General features: G+C 45.3%; 1 protein-coding gene across 1 annotated transcript in view; it reads right to left on the reverse strand.

Moving 5' to 3' along the window:
* The window catches only part of LOC135899297 (nose resistant to fluoxetine protein 6-like), a 57,813-nt gene extending 38,224 nt beyond the window's left edge, over positions 1–19,589 (reverse strand). The window contains exons 1-5 of the mRNA XM_065428539.2: positions 19,583–19,589; positions 13,382–13,713; positions 3,959–4,169; positions 1,858–1,969; positions 409–493 (exon numbers count right to left, since the gene is read on the reverse strand). Coding sequence (XP_065284611.2) covers positions 409–493; positions 1,858–1,969; positions 3,959–4,169; positions 13,382–13,446 — 473 coding nt within the window. The 5' untranslated portion in view covers positions 13,447–13,713; positions 19,583–19,589. The remainder of the gene's footprint in view (positions 1–408; positions 494–1,857; positions 1,970–3,958; positions 4,170–13,381; positions 13,714–19,582) is intronic.
* Between the last annotated feature and the right edge of the window lie 1,153 nt (positions 19,590–20,742).

Here is a 20,742-nt window from a genome sequence, read left to right on the forward strand (position 1 = left end):
GAACAAATAATATCAACACCCTCCTCTAATCCTGCCGAAGTAGTAGAATTGAGCTATATGCTCCATCCGAATTTCACAAAAATCTGCACCCCCCCAGAATACCAAAGCGAAATGTTTGAGGTGTTCGTCGAACTCCGCATTTAGTGCTTACAGCGAAAAAACTCTACATCATATTCTACAACTATTATCAAGCTAACAAGGACAATACCCTGAAGGAACTACAAACAAATCAATAAGTATAGTATGCAGAAACGTGTGAGCTTATTAGCATCATACGAATGGCAAAGTACGAAGTAACCAGCCGAGAAGCGCACTTTGTTGAACTGCGTAATGCGCACAACACTCCTATCACGCATGTTGCTTCAGTTAGGGATGGCACATGGCCCATAATGAAACGAAGCGACTTACGCAATTCCTTTTTGGGCTGTGTTCCATGATTCCGGTTCTGCGGTGACGCAGTTTGAAACTTCTATGCGTACTAAAGTAGACGTTACTGAAATAACAAGGAAGTTTCCTTTAAACTCTTCGCTTTTTCACGGTTTAAAGAGCAAATCACGTGCAAATTACCTATCTTTCACTTAACTATTACGCTTTAAAGCTACCGTTGGTTACAACGTGGCTGCGTTCAGAAGAAGACATAACGGCGTTTGGGGGCAACAGCCACGTGGTACAGAAAAATGTAAATCGGGAATATACATCATGGACATTTACTGCTCCAGTGTTCAGGAGCCGAGTTCGCAACGCTTTTTGTTCATTAGTGCTCTTTGCGATTGTCCAGCCACCTTCGCTAATAATAGGTCCAGCATCAAGATTGCCGAGCATTAGCTGTTTCCAACAAGCCTACACCAAGAGATTTTTGTGCATAGGGGGCCGGATTGATAGCCTGCTAATATGGAGGGGTTTGACCAGTTATGTACGTAATTACCGAGTAGCCATTGTTTGGTTATTCCGTACTTATTCTTATACGGCTTATACAACCCAGCAGCTTCTGCGTATGTCAGCGATAATCTAGCTCGAAAACAAATTTCGTCATTTGTCAATATAATATTGAGCATCCTAACTGCTCCTATACATCGGTCAGGAATAATCATAAGTAAAGGGTTAACTCAACCTAGCTACTTACAGGCATAACTGCGCAATTTACTCATCTAGAGGCTTCAGATCAGGGCACTTGAAGGGCAAAATTAACTGGTTGAGTTCGAACAGTAAGTTTTAAGCTGAATAAAATAGAAATCGGATAGTGTTCTTAGAAGCGAATCTAAGCAAATATTCTATACCTTTCAAATAGTTTTTTGAAATGAACAGCCGCTTTAGCCTCCATTGTAAAACGATGATAGCATCGTACTATCACAATGCTATCAAGTTACTGCTTTTACTTTTTCCCGTTAAAAAGTGTTGCTTCTTAATACGAAAATGGAGTAAAGAAACAAATAAGCAGCTTCGCGTGTCCCAGACTCTACGGAGAGAGCCGGTATAGTCTGGTTACCTGAGCGACGTAGCGTGCCGCACTACATATAAGTTATCGTGTTTTTCTATGGCCACCAGGATTAAAGGTTATCGCCCTCTTGCTCCAATGTTATGTTTGATCACGCGCAGTTTACATATTGAAGTATTCGAGAACTATTAAAAAAAACATTCGTATTTACGATTTATGACTATTGGAGTAGAAGAACGCATCGAATAGGGGGATATCTTATTCGCTAGTCGAAAGTTTCGAATATTCGCAACGGTGAGCATGATTTAAATTGCTGTGACTTTGAGAACTGCGTGTAGCAAGCAAAAACACCCTGTATACCTATATAAGCTAATCGTCTCATGATGGAAGCTGTAGATTCCAACATCTTTGATGTGACGTACCTGTATCCACTAAAGCTTGCATGTCCTGTTGGTTGCAGTCGTCCAAATAGCATATTCCAAGACGAAGAGCTGCAACTTTGTTGTAGGAGAAGTAGCCCTTGTAGTAACTTGCCTAGGTCAGAAAGATATGCAGATCACGCAGGGAGCTTGAGAAAACACCCATATCCGATACGAAGTTTATTTTCTTGCAAATGGTCCCGTGCATATTTCGACACAATTGAGCTATGACCAATATAACCGTAATCCTGAAACCAGGTTCCATTCGGCACAAAGTGGCATTCTGCTTGCCCGCTTCTGCCGCTACTTTTTTTTTTTTTGGGGGGGGGGGGGGGGGGTGTTATCTTTCTGCATTACAATGCGAAGCCTTACCACTGTCAAGGTTGTGTCGGAGGACCAAGGGTACACCTGGCTGAACTTGGCGTATACACATGATAGCAGTCTGCTGGGCCAGTTGGTGCGACACATCGTGAACGTGTGAGCAGCTTAACGGCAAGGTTGAAGAAACAATTGACAGGGCAATCATGTCAGACAATCCTCATAGACTTCTTCGGTCACGTCTTTTTTCACCCCCGCCGCTAAATGGTTCATCCGTTTACGATATCAGTCGTATGCATTGATAACCTCTCTCGCGATACATGTAAGCACTTTTTTAAATCCATTTGCAGGCAATTTTACCTCAGAATTCTTCTCTCGTGCGTCGGTTCTGCCTTGTTTAATGTCACCTCACGTTTCAGCGCTTTTAAATGCAAGCGGAAAAGACAGGAGGTTTTGTTGTTACGAAAAGGAAAACTGCGCGGTTCCAAAGCGGTCATGCGACTTCTAAAGTGTCTGGCTATGTCTACCAATTTAAAGGTATTTCTTTGACAGTGCAACGACGGAGAAAGGAAAAATATAGGAGGGAGCACTACATCACGCAGCCAGGCTTGTCAAGCGAACGCTCCGTGAAGCCACAGAGGTGTCCCAACACGTAACCTCTTACGTCGAGATCACGGAGGAAGAATCGAAATTTGCTGACATGTTTGGTTCCCAGGAGCTATGGCGGTAATTTTTATTCGGTGCGCGCTTGTTCAGCTGCCCTGCGATGGCTCTGCCCGCAGAGCAAGAACACTAAAACTAACCGCGAACATTGACGTGCGATCACGTATTACGCCACCACGTTGGCTTCAATCGCATTGCAGTATGCTCCTTCCTATCATTTTCTTTTCTCCATGTTAACGACGCATCAAGGGCGAAGAAAGCCCCTGTAATACAATTAGTGCAAGAATGCCAAACCTGGACGCTCTATAAGCAGTCAATGCACGTTTTCGGTGACTCAAAACAAAGCATTGAGGAGAAGCACAACAGAAAAACTTTTCATGTGCGTTATGTTCCCCATGCTTGACTAAGTGGCTGTCTTGATCTATTACTGACGCTTTCAGCACGAGAAATCGAAACACATAATCAAATAAATCACAAAAAATTTACTCATTAAGTTTTTAATTATTTACATTGCGCAACATATTGCAATTTACGAAATGTAGCCGGTGAATTTGCGCGACGTATTCAGTTGAAATAAATCCCTAGAATCACACCAGTTTCGAGATACTAATTCCCAAAGTGCAATAGAAATACACTGGGGTTTCAGTTACTTTGTTGCTACAATGTATAGAAGCGTGTGTTGTTAGAAAAGTAAGTGAAACAACAGTGCATTGGCGCGGCGAGTTTGATGGAACATGCGTCAAAACTAGTGTCATTCTGGAAACTCATTCTAGAATGGATACGCCTTGTAAACTCATAGGCTACAATTCGCAAATTTCAGTATGTGACATAACATAATTAAGAAGTTTATCAGCGAATTTTCAATTAGATGAAGTTGTGTTTGGATTTATCATGCAAGTAATGTCCACCTTTCTGCATAATCCAGCTCAAGGACTAGAATTATGTTATCTGCAACAGGGGATCTCTAAAAATTAAAAAGAAATAAAAATGATCACCCCGTACATAAAACATAAGTATAAAGCGTAGTAGCCGTGTGTTTTTACGACGAAGGTAAATAGTAATACCAAGCAAGCTTCATGGCACTGCATATGTTACTCTGATTCTTCATTAGCGGTAACCTTACCTTAGGATGCATGATGTTCAAAATTTTCTCTATTATCATGTCCCAGTTGGTCGAATTCTTGGCATACACTAGTAGGTTGCAGTACTGGCGTGCGAGGCCACGTGACCATAACTGTCTCGCACGACAGTCGCGATACACTCGTCGAAAGCTCCGATATCCGCGCGTGACCATTGAAGCAATCCCGTCGGGTACTTTCCGGTAGCGTCGAACACTGCGTGCAGAAGAGTTTCGTAGAGGTGAAGCAATGCAACGGTCATGGCCATACACTGGTACAAACAATGCCTCCCCCTTGTGTTCGGAATGAAAAACACAGAAGACGCGACTCTTGAGAAAGACGACGCTCCTTCGCTTAGCCGACAGTGAATGGTTGAACTGTACGATGTTTAAAACAGAAGCAGCCCGTCAGCCTCGTCGCCAACAACGGGAACGCAGTGGTAGCTGTTTAGGTGGCTATCCAAGAACAAGCCTATCAAGTATTTCTAGTTGTCTGTCCGTACTACCCCATCCATTATATCCATTTGGTTAAGAAATAAAAAAAAACAACTGAAAGTGTAAGCTGCAGAGAGAGAGAGAGAGAGAGAGAGATAAAAGAGATGAGAAAGGCGAGGAGGTTAACCGGAAGATAGATATCAAGTTTGCTACCGTGCATTGGGGAAGGAGGAAGGGGAGAGACAGAACTTAGTGCGCACACATGAAAAGCCTGGGAGAGGGGAAATAAAAAATTGGAGGCTTATCAAGGTTAAGCCCAGTGGATGCGAAGCATCCACTGGGCTTAATCTTAGCGTTTCCTTAGCGTTTGGAGGCATCTTGACCGCATATACGCCCGGCGCAAAGACGCTGGCGCGGTTGCGGGCACAGATACTGACGCGACGGCGGGCGCGCGCCGCTTCATCCTTGGCGTGACGTCACATATCACGTGATGCAGCGATGGTGGCGCCGCCGCCGCGTCGCGCGCGACGGCGCGAACCGAAGCGTGGAGGCCTCCGCCGGGCGACGTGCGATGGCGCGATATGAGGCCCCATCTGCAGCCGGTGTGACGTCATCACGTGACCTCACATCATGTGATCTCACTTCAGGGTCAATGGTGGCCACCGCCGGGAGGCGACCGACAGCGCGATATGAGGCCCCATCTGCAGCCGGTGTGACGTCATCACGTGACGTCATGTCACGTAACCCTGTTTTAAAAAAGTTTATACCACAGTGTGCCATTCCATCTGCCAGCCCCTTTCTTGTTTTTGGACTTCCATGACAGCTGACGATGACGGAACAGGGTAAGTGCCCCTTGTTATCCTTTGCCCATGTAGCAATCCTTGGAGACAGCCAGTACAGATACCTGAAGGAACATTTTCCACCAGGCCCACACGCGCCATACATAAAACACCTTAGTGGGGCACAAACATCAGATATTCTACCGCTAGTATGTGATGCGCCAATTGACACCACACACTTTATTATCAATGTAGGCACAAACAACCTAAGAACACAAAGCGCCGCGGACACGATAGAGTCCATGAGCGACGTAATAAGAACCATTCAAGCCGCTCGCCCAAACGCACACATAACCATAACGACTGTCGCTCCCCGCCTACAAAACAAACACCGCCCACTATTCTACCAAACTAATGCACTCATGAAACTCAATGAGGAGATTAACAAGCTAAACTCACTAATTTTCAACTTAGAAAACGTCCATAAGAATGTTGACACCATGCACCACGCGGAAATACACGAAGCACCACACGAACACCTAGCTTGGGATGGCTTCCACTTGAACCGCAGTGGAATAGAGCTAGTTTCCCAATACATCAAGTCCTTTATTAAGGACAAGTACAGAAAAACTCTTTTAAATTCCACCTCAAATACCACCTCCACCAACTCAGCGGAACGTGCAACCGCGAACAACACAACTGTGACAGTCACTTCGAGGACACAGGGAATACAGACAGTGGAATGTGAAGCAAGCCACTGCACAAGTGAAACAGTCAACACAAGAACAGTTGGAACACAGACAGTGGAATGTGAAAAGAACCAGAAGGCACACACACCACCAAAAATGACATCAACCACCATGCAAACAGACACAATGGCAACAGACAACAGAAAACCCACCACCGAAGTCTACACACAGACCCCTACACGCCTGCCTGCACACACACAAACTCAAACAGAGACCGAGATCGAATTAAGCCAGGCATACGATAATAAACCGGCCGAACGGAAAAACACCCCACGCAAATCTGCCCGCAAAAGACAAGTAAATGACAGACATCGCAAATCAATAATTCCTCAATGCCACGAAGCACCGAATTCCTACAGGCTAGAAAACTTACCAAAAAACATGTGAGCTACACCTCCCATCTGAAAACCTACACAAGCTGCACCGAGAAAAATATAATTCCTAAAGGCCTAACACTCAAGGCTGTACCAGCTCTAGGAACACTCCCACCACACCATCGCGCAAACTGGCAAACAACATTACATAATGCCTCACTTTCACTTTTGAATATCCTCAAAGAACACTGCGAAGAGCAAATCGAAACTTTTAACCACATACTTAGGAACATAACCCTGACACCAGATGAGAAGAGAGATTTAGAACATTACGGCGAAAAACAATCTAGAAAATTGGTTCAAAAACAAAGGAAAAAAGCAAATTTTAATCAAAAAACAACCTTCCAGCCAAACAGCCACCACACCCAGACAAGAGGGACCTCGAGCTTAGAAGGACCAGACAGTGAGGAAATTTTCACAGAACTAAACCGCTCCAATCTTATAGACATTTCTAAAACATTAAGTCAAAAAGAAATAGCCGTACTCAGCAAGGGCTTAAACTTTTGCCCCACGAACAACACAATAAATGAATTCGAGCTTCACAAGGACCTCTCAGAATTCTCCCGACGAATGCGTATCCGACACTTTTTTGCAGACACACCAGACACCGGGACGACACCACTTAGAGCCCAATCCACTTGGACTCCCGAACCAGAACAAGCCATAGAACTTGACATATACCTTAAAACTATCACTAAAGAAATTATAAGCCAATCCAAGACATCTAAGCGACCTAAAAACATAACTGCGTCGGAGAGTCATATCATTTCAAATCTGAGCTGCCGGAATGACATTGTTATTAAGGAAGCAGATAAGGGTGGAAGTATAGTTATTTGGCCAATAGAAAAATACAAGCACGAGGCTTACAGACAACTAAACAACCCAGAACATTACCGCAAACTAGATAACGATCCGACATTGTCCTATACAGTGACAATTACCAACAGGCTGAAATCACTTTTGGCTGATGAATTGATAACACCATCAGAATACAAATTTCTTAAACCAAGCAACAAAACTGCCGGACGTTTTTACCTCCTTCCGAAAATTCATAAAATTCCATCCGCTGAACTATACACTGCTATTATCCCAGGCCGTCCGATAGTATCAAACAACAACACCCCGACAGAGAGCATCTCCACATTCCTTAACCACTACCTTGGTAACTTGCCGAAAACACTTCCGTCATTTGTACAAGATACGCCCCACCTGCTGAGAATTATAGAAGACATTAATACTAAAGGCACACTACCCCACAACACAATTCTCGCAACACTAGACGTCACGGCGCTGTACACCAACATTCCAATCCCTGATGGTTTATCTTCGATAAAACAAACGCTGTCTAAACACAGTGCACAACACTCTACTGAAGTTTACCTGTCTCTCCTTGAATTAGTTCTCACACATAACTACTTCGAATTTGAAGAGAGTTACTACCTACAGATACATGGTACAAGCATGGGTACGCCTTTTGCACCAACCTACGCGAACATATTTATGGGGATTCTAGAAACAGATTTCCTATCGCGCTGCACTACCAAGCCCCACACATACCTACGATACATAGACGACATACTCATAATCTGGAGACATGGCCAAGACAGTCTAGATAAATATGTATCCTTTCTAAATTCTGTTCACCCAACAATAAAATTCACATCAGAATCCTCAACTGAGCGCATAAACTTTCTGGACACAACAATATACATTGACAATGGTGAACTAAAGACAACGCTGTATAGGAAACCTTTCGACAAACAACAGTACCTAGAATATACCAGCCACCATCCCAGACATTGCAAACAAGGCATCTTTAAAGGCCAAGCCACACGACTACGTCGCATTTGCGTTGAAAACCAAGACTACATAGATAGACTCGATCACCTTAAAGAAACGCTATCAAACAGGAACCACCCAAACAGTGACCTTCAAACAGCTTACATCGCTGCAACCAAACTTGATCGAGCCGAGGTCCTCAAGCCCCGCCCGAAGATCACAAGAACAACAACGCCTCTTCTTACTACTAAATTCTCAAACGCACTCCCAAACGTGAATAACATCCTAAGTAAATACTACCCGATTCTCACCAGCAACCAGAAACTTAAGAAGATTTTTCCCGACCCTCCCAGAGTAGCCTACAGACGCAACACTAATTTTAAAGATGTTCTTGTGCACGCCAAACTACAGAAAAAGAAGAAGTTGGGAACCAATCCCTGTGGTCGCCCCAGGTGCTCTACATGCAAACACATTCAATCCACTACTACAGTAAAAAGTACAGCGTCGAATTACACACACAAGGTAACTTCGGCTTTTACCTGCACATCAAGCAATGTAGTCTACTGTCTAGAATGCGCCGCTTGTAGCAAACAATACATAGGTGAGACCGGACAACAAATCAATACAAGACTCAATGGTCACCGCGCAGACACAAAACACAATTTACCCAAAGCAGTAGCCAGCCACTTTAATGAACATGGACATGTGTTTGACAAAGCAAGGCTCTATATACTACAAACAAATTTCCGTTCCCCTCGCGAAAGGAAGTACACGGAATCATACCTCATACACAAGTTTAATTGCCTACACCCGACAGGAATTAATTTGGCACGCGGCAACTTAGAATCTTTAAAAGCTGTAACTTAAATCTGAAACTCTCATATCATCAACCAATACACAAAACACATTAGGCCACCAGCCAACTTTAATTCTTAACCTCACCTACTCTTTCATTTCGGAGGAAAAAGGGAAGGGAAAGGGAGAGGGGGAGAAAGGGAAAGAAAAAAAAAAGAAAAAGAAATTTCCTGCCTACTACTCAATTTAATGTACTCTTTCAGGATTTTACGTCTACACGAAGTGTACGATCCCCTTCTTCCATGTACACTTGCCCGCGCCCGCTTCTGCACGCGTCACCCTCCTGTTTGCTATACCGATTTCGCCCCCCCTTCCCCCTGCCCCCTTTTTTAGTCTTTTTTTTTTGAAACCCCCTCGACAACACATTCCGAAGTCAATATGCCTTTTTCGGCGCCTCAACCCGGAGTATCGCCTTCTGGATGCCGCCGTAACGACACCTACGTTAAGCGCGTGGGGCAGTGCCCCTTGAAAGACCATGCCGCTGCCTTTCAGTCACCCCACACATTGCACCGCAGACTCCTCGCCGCCACCTTAACTATTTCAAAATTACTCGACCTATTGCTTGACCGGCCGTTCTAATGCCTCAAAAACATGCCGCCAACGACTCCCCTGAATACCTCCCTAACCTTTCACATCCCCAACACGCTCCCAAGCCCCCGTATTTCTTAAAAGATTTCATTTTTCTCTTTCTTTTTCTTTCACCCCCCCCCCTTTGTTGTGTCTTGGTACGGCCCTGGCTCCCCCCTGCTTTTTTTTTCCTTTTTTCCCCCTTTTTTCTGCTTCTATTTCTTTTCTTTCCTCCCCGCGTGCCCACTCCCACGCTCTTGTCCCTTCGTCTTGAGAATGAGGCTCACAGACGTCGGACGACAACGCCTGTTCCCTCTTGTAATCTCTCTCTTTAAAACCAGCCGCCAGCGACAACACCCGCACGTGACGTCACTGCACTAACCCTTTAAAACTAACACGCCGAGGATGACGAGGCCGCCTTTGACGAAGATAGGTCCACCTATCGAAACGTTGGCCAGCCTGTCTGAGGCACTTCAACCCTGTTTTAAAAAAGTTTATACCACAGTGTGCCATTCCATCTGCCAGCCCCTTTCTTGTTTTTGAAGCTACTTGAAGGTCACTTGAAGGTCAATGGTGGCCACTGCCGGGAGGTGACTGACGGCGCGATATGAGGCCCCATCTGCAGCCTGTGTGACGTCATCACGTGACGTCATGTCACCTGACCCCACTTCAGGGTCAATGGTGGCCACCGCCGGGAGGCGACCGACAGCGCGAGGCCCCATCTGCAGCCGGTGTGACGTCATCACGTGACGTGATGTCACGTAACCTACTTGAAGGTCTCTTGAAGGTCAATGGTGGCCACCGCCGGGAGGCGAGTGACGGCGCGATATGAGGCCCCATCTGCAGCCTGTGTGACGTCATCACGTGACGTCATGTCACCTGACCCCACTTCAGGGTCAATGGTGGCCACCGCCGGGCGTCGCGCGAAGGCCCGAAACCTACGTTAATATGCTTCGCATAAAAAAATAGAAACACACACACACAAAAGAATGCAGGAGTATCACAGTCGTTCAAGCAGGTCCATTGACCGGAAGAAACCTCAGTAGCGCCTTCACCGCCTTCTGTTGTGAAGGTCGCATCAGCCGGCACTCCAAGATTGTCTACTGAGAAAACAGCCGGTCATCGAGGCGTGCTAACGACATGACGACTGATTGTCTCTGAGAGCTGTAGCAAGGACAATGAGAGAGGATATGTTCGATTGTTTCCTCGTTGCCGCAACTATCACAGGTAGCACTGTCAGCCATTCTGATGGGGCTAGGAAATGCATTCGTGAAACACACTCCTAGAGTTGTAGCTTCCAATTCTTCTTTCCTTAGTAAGAAAAAAATGGATTCGATACTATTAATCAAGTAACGGGATAAAGAATTACTAAATATGCTCGTACGAGTTCTAAATTCATGTGATAATCTGAAGCGCGTACCGAATGTGTGACTGCATTTTCGGTTCGTAGCAGCCCTCCCACTCGACTTGACGCCATATTTCGTATAGCAGTACTATTCGACCACAGCCTGAATTACGATTGCTATTTTTCTCCGCAATAGCATGCATTCAAGTAGCTTTTTACAACGTCGCAAGTTTTGTGACAAAGGTCACAAATTGAACGATTGAAATAATATTTAGACTGGTAAGTACTGTAATGTTTAGCCGGTAAATATAGCGATTTGTCTTGCTCGATTTTATTGGCTTCACCTCTTTTATTGCTTTCGACCCGCCGATAGTCATGGCAACGAATGCGGAGCGTCCTACGTACCATTGAGAAAGTTTGAAAAGTAAATAAAAAATAAGAAAAAAAGGAGGAAAGTTTCACAGTCCAAACACTATTCATGAGGAACAAGGAAAGAAGTGTAGAAAACACCAATTTTGGAAACATGCCATGACACTTTTTACGGCAGCAGTTGTGTTATTGTTGCCGCAGTTTCACCACGAGGAAAATTAAGTTCGCACCTCAGTTGCAGTATTTTCCACAATTTAAAAAAATATTTCGCTAGATAAACTTTGAGCTTTTCAAATTAGTGAATTGGCTAGCTGATTAAAATACACCATTTCGCTCACGCATTTGGTGTATTAAAGCACGCCAAAATCTGTTCAGCTTGGATCAGAATGTGGCTATTGCGACATGAAATTGATACGATGGCCATGTGTGTTGGGCATCTAAATAAAGCACAAATATGGTTCAAGTTGCTGTTTATACTAATTACTCTCTTCAAGTGGTAAACGAATTGCCAAGAGAGGGAAAATGGCCTTCGGAAGGTGAGGACACGTTAAAGCAGATTTTTTCATGCTTTATCTATACCAGTTTATTAATAGATTCTCCTAGAGACGCCGAATATGCCTCTGGCGGCACAGGTGTGGATGTCTGAATAGTCGTGAAGGACTTGTTTTTTTTAATATTTGAGAAAGAGTTGTGCGAAATTTAAAGTTCAAAGCAGTCTGCAGAATAATACATAAGGCCCACAATTCTTGAAAGGGCTAGTTGCTGACAATTGAGATACCACTTTGAAATGATTTTGATTTGAAATTATTACTTCAAGCCCAATGATCTAATGAAGAATGAATTCAATGGACGGATTAAAAAAAAATTGGGGTTTTACGTGCCAAAACCACGATCTGACTATCAGGCAAGATACATGAACTATGATCCGTTAGTTGCCAGCAGTTCTCTGTAATACTGAAGCCGGGAGTAACATTTTAGCACGCGTTTTTTGTTCAGCTGGATTCCAAAATGGAACGCCCACATTGCTGCTGGGCAACATCTGTCAAGCCGCCGCTGCTGTGTGAGCCAATAGTTGATTACCTGTTGCCTTCACTTGTTGTCACCCGTTGAGGGCCTCGCACTGTGCGCGTCCAGTTTGCAACTAATTTGTACCGAAGTGTTGTGCTCGCTATAGGAAACGTTTCGCTCGGGCAACATTCGAACCACTTTTGTATTATTCATTACGTCCGCCAGGGCTTAGCGTTTTTGTGCTATGTTTGTACTACATGCCGGGGGCGGGGTGGCTGCATATACAGGATGTAACCGGGGATGTACGTCGACCATTTTTTTTGTTAAATGTTAAAGTTCTAAAGTAATAAGAATAATAATATTTGGGGTTTTACGTGCCAAAACCACTTTCTGATTATGAGGCACGCCGTAGTGGAGGACTCCGGAAATTTTGACCACCTGGGGTTCTTTAACGTGCACCTAAATCTAAGCACACGGGTGTTTTCGCATTTCGCCCCCATCGAAATGCGGCCGCCGTGGCCGGGATTCGATCCCGCGACCTCGTGCTCAGCAGCGCAAAGTTCTAAAGGTTAGACACAGCAGACTATAAAAATATGGGCGTCTGATGCCGTACGGTATACCTTCATTATAGAAATGGCAGAAAGGTAGTCTGGGAGTGAGATTTTGGTTCGGTTTTCAAGAGCGTAGCTTTCAAGTTATTTTGCATATTGTTTGTTTTAGGAAGGTAAAAACAGATTCGAGGAATAGTTGCTCGATTAGACGTTGCTGCAAGAATGGTTAAGTTGCACAAATATAATTGCGATAATCTTGACCACACATGCTTGCAATGCATCGTGCACGTATAACAACGTGAGCTGAACTTCGGGACCTCTTAGCAACGATGTTCAATTGTTTGTGTAAACAAGGTCCTGCCACAGCAGGGGAAGGAGTCTGCGCATTCATTAGAACAAAGAAAAAGTGCGATTATATAGGGTCAGCTATTTTAAGTCCGTTTGCAACGTACAGCACAAGACAGATCGGTCGCGCCCGCCACTGTATTGCGAAGTGAAAACACGTATACAGCTGTGCTCAAATTTCGCATTAGGGAGTATCGTAATCGTCGGGGAAACATTTTTCCGCCACGACTCTCCACCCATCATTACTATCAGTCGGCAACGTGCCGCACTCACGTCTGAGCACCCAGGGCTCCAGGTTCTGGAGCGCCCGCACTGTCCGAAGCAGACCCACGCTGCATTCTGGTCGCACCTCTGCCCCGAGCAGCTGCGTTCGTAGCGAGTCCGGTATGCTTGCCATGACCCGGGCCACGACGTCGCGCAGGGCTTGTCCGTAGTGGGCAATCTCCTGTTCCTCGGCTGACAGCGACGCCGTTGCAGGCCCGGGAGTCGACGCGCTTGGGCTGGCCGTCGCATTCTCCGCTCGCGTAAACGGAGCGAAGAGCGGGAGCAGTAGACACGCCGTCACAAGTGCTAGTCGCATGACTGAAGGCTTGTTGCTGCCTGCGCTATTCGACAATCACCGTGAACTCACGTTGGGTGGCTGGTTGAACGCTGGAAGCGCTGGTTGTGCCGTGCACTCCACTCACTCAGAGACCCACTGTCTTGCGGTTCAGCAGAATGCACTGTAGGCAGGCGTCAAGCCACACCTTTCTTTAAATGAAAGAAACATCGAAACACAAAACGCGCGGGAAGCGGTTGGGTGCGGTCATCAAACTTTTGTTGTTCCAACCGATCAAGAAAAGCGAAGGCCCAATATAAGACGCGGGTGCGCCTATTTCTCCTCCTATCCAAGGCTACAGGCCACTTTCCACAAAGCGCCGTCTCTTGTACACGAGGCTGTAACGTGACAGGAGTGTATACACCTCCATCGGTGACTGGAATGTGAACGCATCGAGTGGCAGTTTGGAGTTATTCAGCGCACACACTGACTTCATCATCGACACCAAGGATCCAACAATAAGCAGCCCGCACGGCCGCCGACCGAGCTTCAATGATTATTCGGATTCTGTTGCAACCCATCTCGAGGCAGGACAACGTATCTCTTCTGCGCACGGCAAGCAAAGAACGGCGCTATGCTCGACGCCCGAAGAAACGACTGATCGATTGGCCGACGCAAGTGCCTACTTGCAGTCTTACCCTCGCTCTCAAAGAGGAGCTCGCGGCATTTTTTTCGCCGTAACCTTGAATACCTGGTGCCGTTTTTTTTTTTCTCCCTCAATTTCTTCTCGGCAGATAAGAATTGGCTGGCCTTGTTTGACCGTATCGTTTTCACTGCTTCGAATATTCGCCGCCGTAGCAAGCGTGATCGAAAGTGCGTAAACGATAACCGCTACTTCGCATTGTTATGAAACGGTAAACAGCTGCTCGCTTCTGCCCGTCTTTGAGCGCAATGCAGTCTTTTTTTTTCTCTTTCTTTAGTGATTGATTTCAATTCAGACAAAAAAATTTTTAAAAGAATATATGGTGTCTTACGTGCCACAACTACGATCTGATCATGAGGCACGCCGAAGAAGGGAACTCCGAAAATTTAGACCACCTGGGGTTCTCTAACGTGCACCTGAATCTAAGCACGCGAGTGTTTTCGCATTTAGCTCCCAACGAAATGCGTTCGCCATGGCCGGGATTCAATCCCGCAACCTCGTGCTTAGCAGCTCAACGCCAAAGCCACTAAGAAACAAGGGCGGGTTCCACACAACAACACATTGAGGAGCCTGAAAAAAAAGCCATGCAGACGCGGCTTGAGAGACACTGGACCGCCTTTGTTACACCTGGATACATGGCGTCAAGCACGGTGCACATTATACAAAACACTGATTGACATGAACTAATCTGAATAATTTAATCTACAGCTCACATAATCTCTAGGGTTGAGCATTGGACGAGTTGGTATTGCATTCAATGTTGCGCTGTACCAGTTTTACAATCACATGATCTTCAATCTGATTCAAAACGCAGAAAATATTTTTTTTTTACAATGAAATGTTTCAGCAAAAAAGAAAAGAAACTGCACAGCTGATCATGACAACACACGCTAACATAATAAGGGCTAAGGAAGGGAGAGCGTTAAGGACGAATTCTAACAGTATTAAATCGTGCACATTACTGCGTGCTGTTTCGTATAAATTCAGTAGTATTGGCAGGACCTTATATACCTAATATTGTGGTAGTCATAGTTATTTCTAAAGCGCGATACATTCCACACTTCCGGTTTACGTCTGTTACAGCGGGATAACTTTTCGGATAAGTTCGCAAGTTCTGCGAGTAGGATATTGTTACTACTGACACTAAAATAACATTCAAGTGAAAGCCTGCATTCATAGATAATATGGGCTTTAGGCACGTGACATTTCTTAAACAGTGTTTTATATAGCCACTGCACGTACTATTTTATTTAGCATTTGTAATAATTTATGCGAACTTCATTGAGTGGTGGTACCCCATAGGACGTCCACATTAATTGCGTTATAAACTCAAAAGCGTTATAAATTAATAATTTTACACAGGCAGACAAAGAGCGTCTGTTTCAACTTAATACGCTAGGCATGGGGATAAGTTTTTTGTAGCACAGAGTAAATGCATTTGTCCCATTGCTTAGTGCTTGTGAAATGTACCCATAACACGTCTACCGTGTCCAGAACTACTATATTTGTAGATTTAAACGGTATAGTTTGATTTGCAAGAAAACTATTGCCTTCGGTACAAAAATTACGGCCTTTGTTTTATCGGAGTGTACCTTTAAACATTTTTTTTAGGGACCTATATGAAAGGTTATGCAAAAGATTATTTGCCATGGTACTTATAATTGAGTAAAAATCTGCTGCGATGAGCACACTGATTTGATCAGCGTAAATTATAAATTTTGCCTGCTTATAGGTAGAAACAATATCATTAACGTATAAATTAAAGTGCGCCGGGCCCAAAACGCTCTCTATGGGACGCCACTATTTCTTTAGGTAGTGTTGTAATTTTACCAGCAGAAGCAAATTGACGTTTCTTATTAAGATAAGATTTTAGTATGCTTCGAGTGCAAGAGCCCTAATTCCCCCATTTTTTTATTTAGTAGATGAACATGTTTAGTGCTAAATATACTGAACCGTTGGTTCCACCGTAAAAAGTTATAGTGTTTTTATTTGGTGTAACACAAACGTTACACGACATTGTTATACGAGACTGGCAAACGTTTCTTCGCACAAAGTGATTATTATATGTGTTTTTTCTAGACTTTCCTCTACCTAGAAACGACTGCTAAAACACGTTTTTTTTCAGCCGGATAATTCCTGTGCTTTCCGTTCATGAGAATATTTAGTCTGCTCCATGTTTTTTTTTTCGTCACTTGTCCATGACAAAAATGCCTACAAATAGTAAGCATACCGTGCTTTCCGTAATTACGCGGTTAGCAGTTTACATAATATTATAAATGCTTTCAGATCAAAGGGCTTTCAATTTCTGAATTATTTTGCATGTAGTTTGCCGCCCTTTCTTTTAGAAACAACATGTGATAATCACCGCTTTCTTAGGCTTTGTTGTTAACACATTTGGAAACGAAATGCTCCTTGTAGACGCTGTGAAAGCTGTTAAGAAATTTGTTAGCTAATTCAGCATTATCTTCTTGGAAAATATAATTTTAGTTCATTTGCTTCAGCTACATTTGTAATTCTGCTAAGGTATTGTCACGCTGCACGACATGGCCGAAGGAAGAGAAAGTAGAGGTGTGCGCGAGGAGCTGGCCGCTGCCTGTTGGCCTTGACAAAGAAGGATGTGTATCCTCTCTCACGTACAGATGACGCTATTGACTGTTGACATTCTTCCTCGCACTTCTCCTCCGTCGATCTGTGTTCAGGCTACTGACAGATACCTATGCACGGTGTGCATATGTATCTTCTCCTTGTCTCTTGGACAAGCAGAAGACTGCCTTCATAACGCCGGATGGACTCTTCGAGTTTAACGTAATGCCCTGTGATTGGTGCAATGCTCCGGCGACATTTGAACGATTTATGGACACGATTCTACGCGGACTTCGATAAGAAATATGCATGTGTTATCTTGAAGGCGTTGTCATTTACGGCAAGACATTTCACGAGCACAACCAACGACTGTAAGTTGTCCTTGGCTGCATACGGCAAAATTGAGTGATAATAAACTCCAAAAAGTGCCATTTTGGCGAACGTCAAACACTTGTTTTGGGTTTCCGCGTCGACAAAGAGCGCATCCGCCCAGACCCGCAGAATCTTGCAGCCGTTCGTGATTTCCACCAGCCGAAGATGGCAAAAGACCTCCGCAGTTTCCTGGGAATATATTCGTACTTTCGCCGTTTTATTAAGGACTTTGCAAGCCTAGCTCAGCTGCTCACGACACTCGTTCACAAGCACACACCGTTTACATGGACTACTGAGTGTGAGTCTGCATACCGTGAACTAAAATTTCTGCTCACCTCAGTTCCAATTTTGCGCCACTTTGATCCTTAGACTCCAATTGAGCTTCACACCGATACTAGTGGTCTGGGCGTCGGAGAAGTACTCGCACAGATACATGGCGGACGCCAACAAGTCATCGCGTATACGCAAGCCGTACTCTTACCAAAGCTGAGCGGAATTATACCGTAACCGAATTGGAATGCCTCGCGGTAGTCTTCGCCACCCACAAGTTTCGACGAAGGCCGCCACTTCACGATAGTGACAGACCACCATTCCCTTTGTTGGTCGGTTGGACTACGCGATCCATCTAGCCGATTAGCTCGGTGGCCATTACGGCTTCAAGAATACGACTTTTCCATCACATGCACAACAGTGGTCGCTATCACACTGATGCTGACTGTGTATCTCGCCTACCGTCAGCAAGCATGCGAGATACGAATGATGACTTATATGAATACCTTCTTATCATCTCTGAACAGTTTCCTGATGCGACCGCCTTCAAGCGTGAGCCAAAGCATGACCCTTCCGTTAGACCTATGCTTCACGCCACTCGGTCACATGCACGGGGCTCACCTTTCATTATTCTTGACGGTTTATTGTATAAGGCGAATTATTCTGCTGACAACGCTCCACTTCTTCTCGTGATTCCCCAAACATTGAGACCTATGATCCTTCACGCCATGCACGATGACATCACATCAGGCTACCTTCACTTTGCGCGGACGCTCCACCGACTGCGCCAACGTTTCTGTTGGCCCAAGCTTTGGAAGACGGCGAAGCAGTAAATTTCCAGCTGCGCAATTTGCCGACGACATAAGCAGTTAACGACGCTTTCTGCGGGTACCCTGCAACCAGTTAAGCCACCAACCTTCCCACATGAAAAAGTTGGTGTCGACTTGCTGGGTCCCTTCCCTCAGTCTACTACCCGACGTCACTGGATTATTGTGTGTGTGGACTATTCGACCCGGTATACTGAGACGGCGGTACTTGCTTCGGCTACAGCAGCTGACGTTTCAGCTTTCCTGCTGTACTCCGTGATTATCTGTTACAGTTCTCCACGTGTTGTGATTAGTGATCGTGGACGGCAGTTTACTGCGGACGTTATTAAATAACTACTACGTCTTTGTAGATGTGATTACTGGCACTCGACCCCTGCCACCCACAAAGAAACGGCTGGACTGAGCGCACGAATCGTACCCTGACCAACATGCTTGTCATGTATGTTTGCACAAATCACAAAAATTGGGATGTTATTTTACCATTTGTTACGCACGCTTACAATACTGCCAAGCATGGAGTCACAGGTTATGTGCGTTTCTTTTTTCTGTATGCGCGCAACCCCCAAAGCTCTCTCGACACTATCCTTCCCTGGTCTCCACATGATGACTCTTCCATAGACCAGAATTTATGTTGTGCCGAAGAAGTCCATCGACTGGCCCGCCTCCGGACTCTCTCATCTCAAGATCGTGCGAAGGCTCCTTGTGACGCTCGACATATGCTCGTCACATTTGCTCCTGGGGACTTTGTTTGGCTTTGGACACCAGTAGTGAAAAAGGGGCTGTACACAAAATTTCTATCACGATACACTGGCCCATACGTCATGCTGAAACGCTTACGCATACGTAATCGCAAGAGTGACTTCGCACAACCGGCGGTCACGTAAAACGCAAGTCGTGCACATCTCCCCGACTCAAATTGAACCACCATCGGGCTACATAACTCGCTCGGAGAGCTTGGTCTGCCCCCGGAGAAGCTGTTACGCTGCACGGCACAGCCGAAGGAAGAGAAGTAGAGGTTTGCGCGAGGAGCTGGCCGCTGCCTGTTGGCCTTGCATGACCGTCCTGTCCCTTGCTCTACGCTAACCATCTATCATCTTGTAAATAAAGCCATCCCATCCGTAACACTATGTTCGATTAGGTTCTGGAAGGTTTCATTTATATTTGTATGCAACGTTTGTCACCTTCAAAGTCGGCCAATATGAAGAGCGGTCGATTGCAGGTAGTGCAAGAACAGAACACGCCAGCGTGCTTGACCCCAGCGGCCGTGGTGTCGGTCGCTCCCGAGATCCCGCTGCACCGTGGCTGACCGGGCTGAATAAAGCGTGGCTACGGTGACTACGGGCGCTATAACGTAAAACTATTCCAAACTTTTCTATTCCATTTCTGCTATCAGCACTCCACGATTGGTCAAAAAGCTTTTTTGGACCACCCTCACTTCACCTGTCTGTCACGCCACGTCACAAAAACCGCGATACCTCCCCATCTGACATGATGTGTACGCACTGATTATGCATGATTAGACCGAACAAAATAAAACAGTTATTTCTGATTCGAAGCCTTTTCGCCATTAGCCCTCGGCTATTGGTCAAAAGTTTTCGGGCTGCACCCACTTCACCTACCTGTCACGCGACGTCACAAAACCGCGAAAACACACCGCGTCAAACTGATGTCTGCGCATTAAAGATGCATTAATATGCCGAACAAAACTGAATTTTCTTCTGAATAGCCGCAGGCTGTCCCGTTCCGAAAGGAATAAAAGATGGCTGCCGCCGATCGCTCAGACGCTGGCTACTTGCACCTGCCGGAGAGCATCGGTTTATTTGCGTCTAACTTCTTGCGTGGCCGTGTAACGTTTTCGAGCACTTTCGGCACGTTTACGAACTCATTCGGCCAACTTTTTTTTGCTGAGGATCCGTTTTAGAGTCATTCTTAAGCGTCCGCTGCATGCCGCCGCGATTATCGACCAACCACCGCAAGCTAAGTACGGGAAAGCGGACCAATCGCAGACGCCGGCACCACCCTCTTCGTTCGGTTTTTGATTTTCAGTGCACTGGCTCTGCCCCATCGAATCCCTGTCCACTTGAACGTACTCCTCGCCTATTGTCAGCCAATTAGATACGTCAAGCCACTCAGTGTAGGCAATGTTATTTGTTTTTCAAGCAAACAAAAGTGACCTCCTATTAACGAGGAGATCATTTGATTGGTCTGTTCAGACAACCCTGCGGGTGACCGCCCGGTGCTTGCGTCGGAGGTTACGCAAATTTCACGTCAGGAGATTGGAATAAAAACATATTGGAATAGTTTTACGCTATAGGGCCCTACATCTTCGCGCCGCATCCCA

This window comes from Dermacentor albipictus, chromosome 1 (genome assembly GCF_038994185.2).
Source record: "Dermacentor albipictus isolate Rhodes 1998 colony chromosome 1, USDA_Dalb.pri_finalv2, whole genome shotgun sequence".
NCBI classification, from domain to species: domain Eukaryota; kingdom Metazoa; phylum Arthropoda; class Arachnida; order Ixodida; family Ixodidae; genus Dermacentor; species Dermacentor albipictus.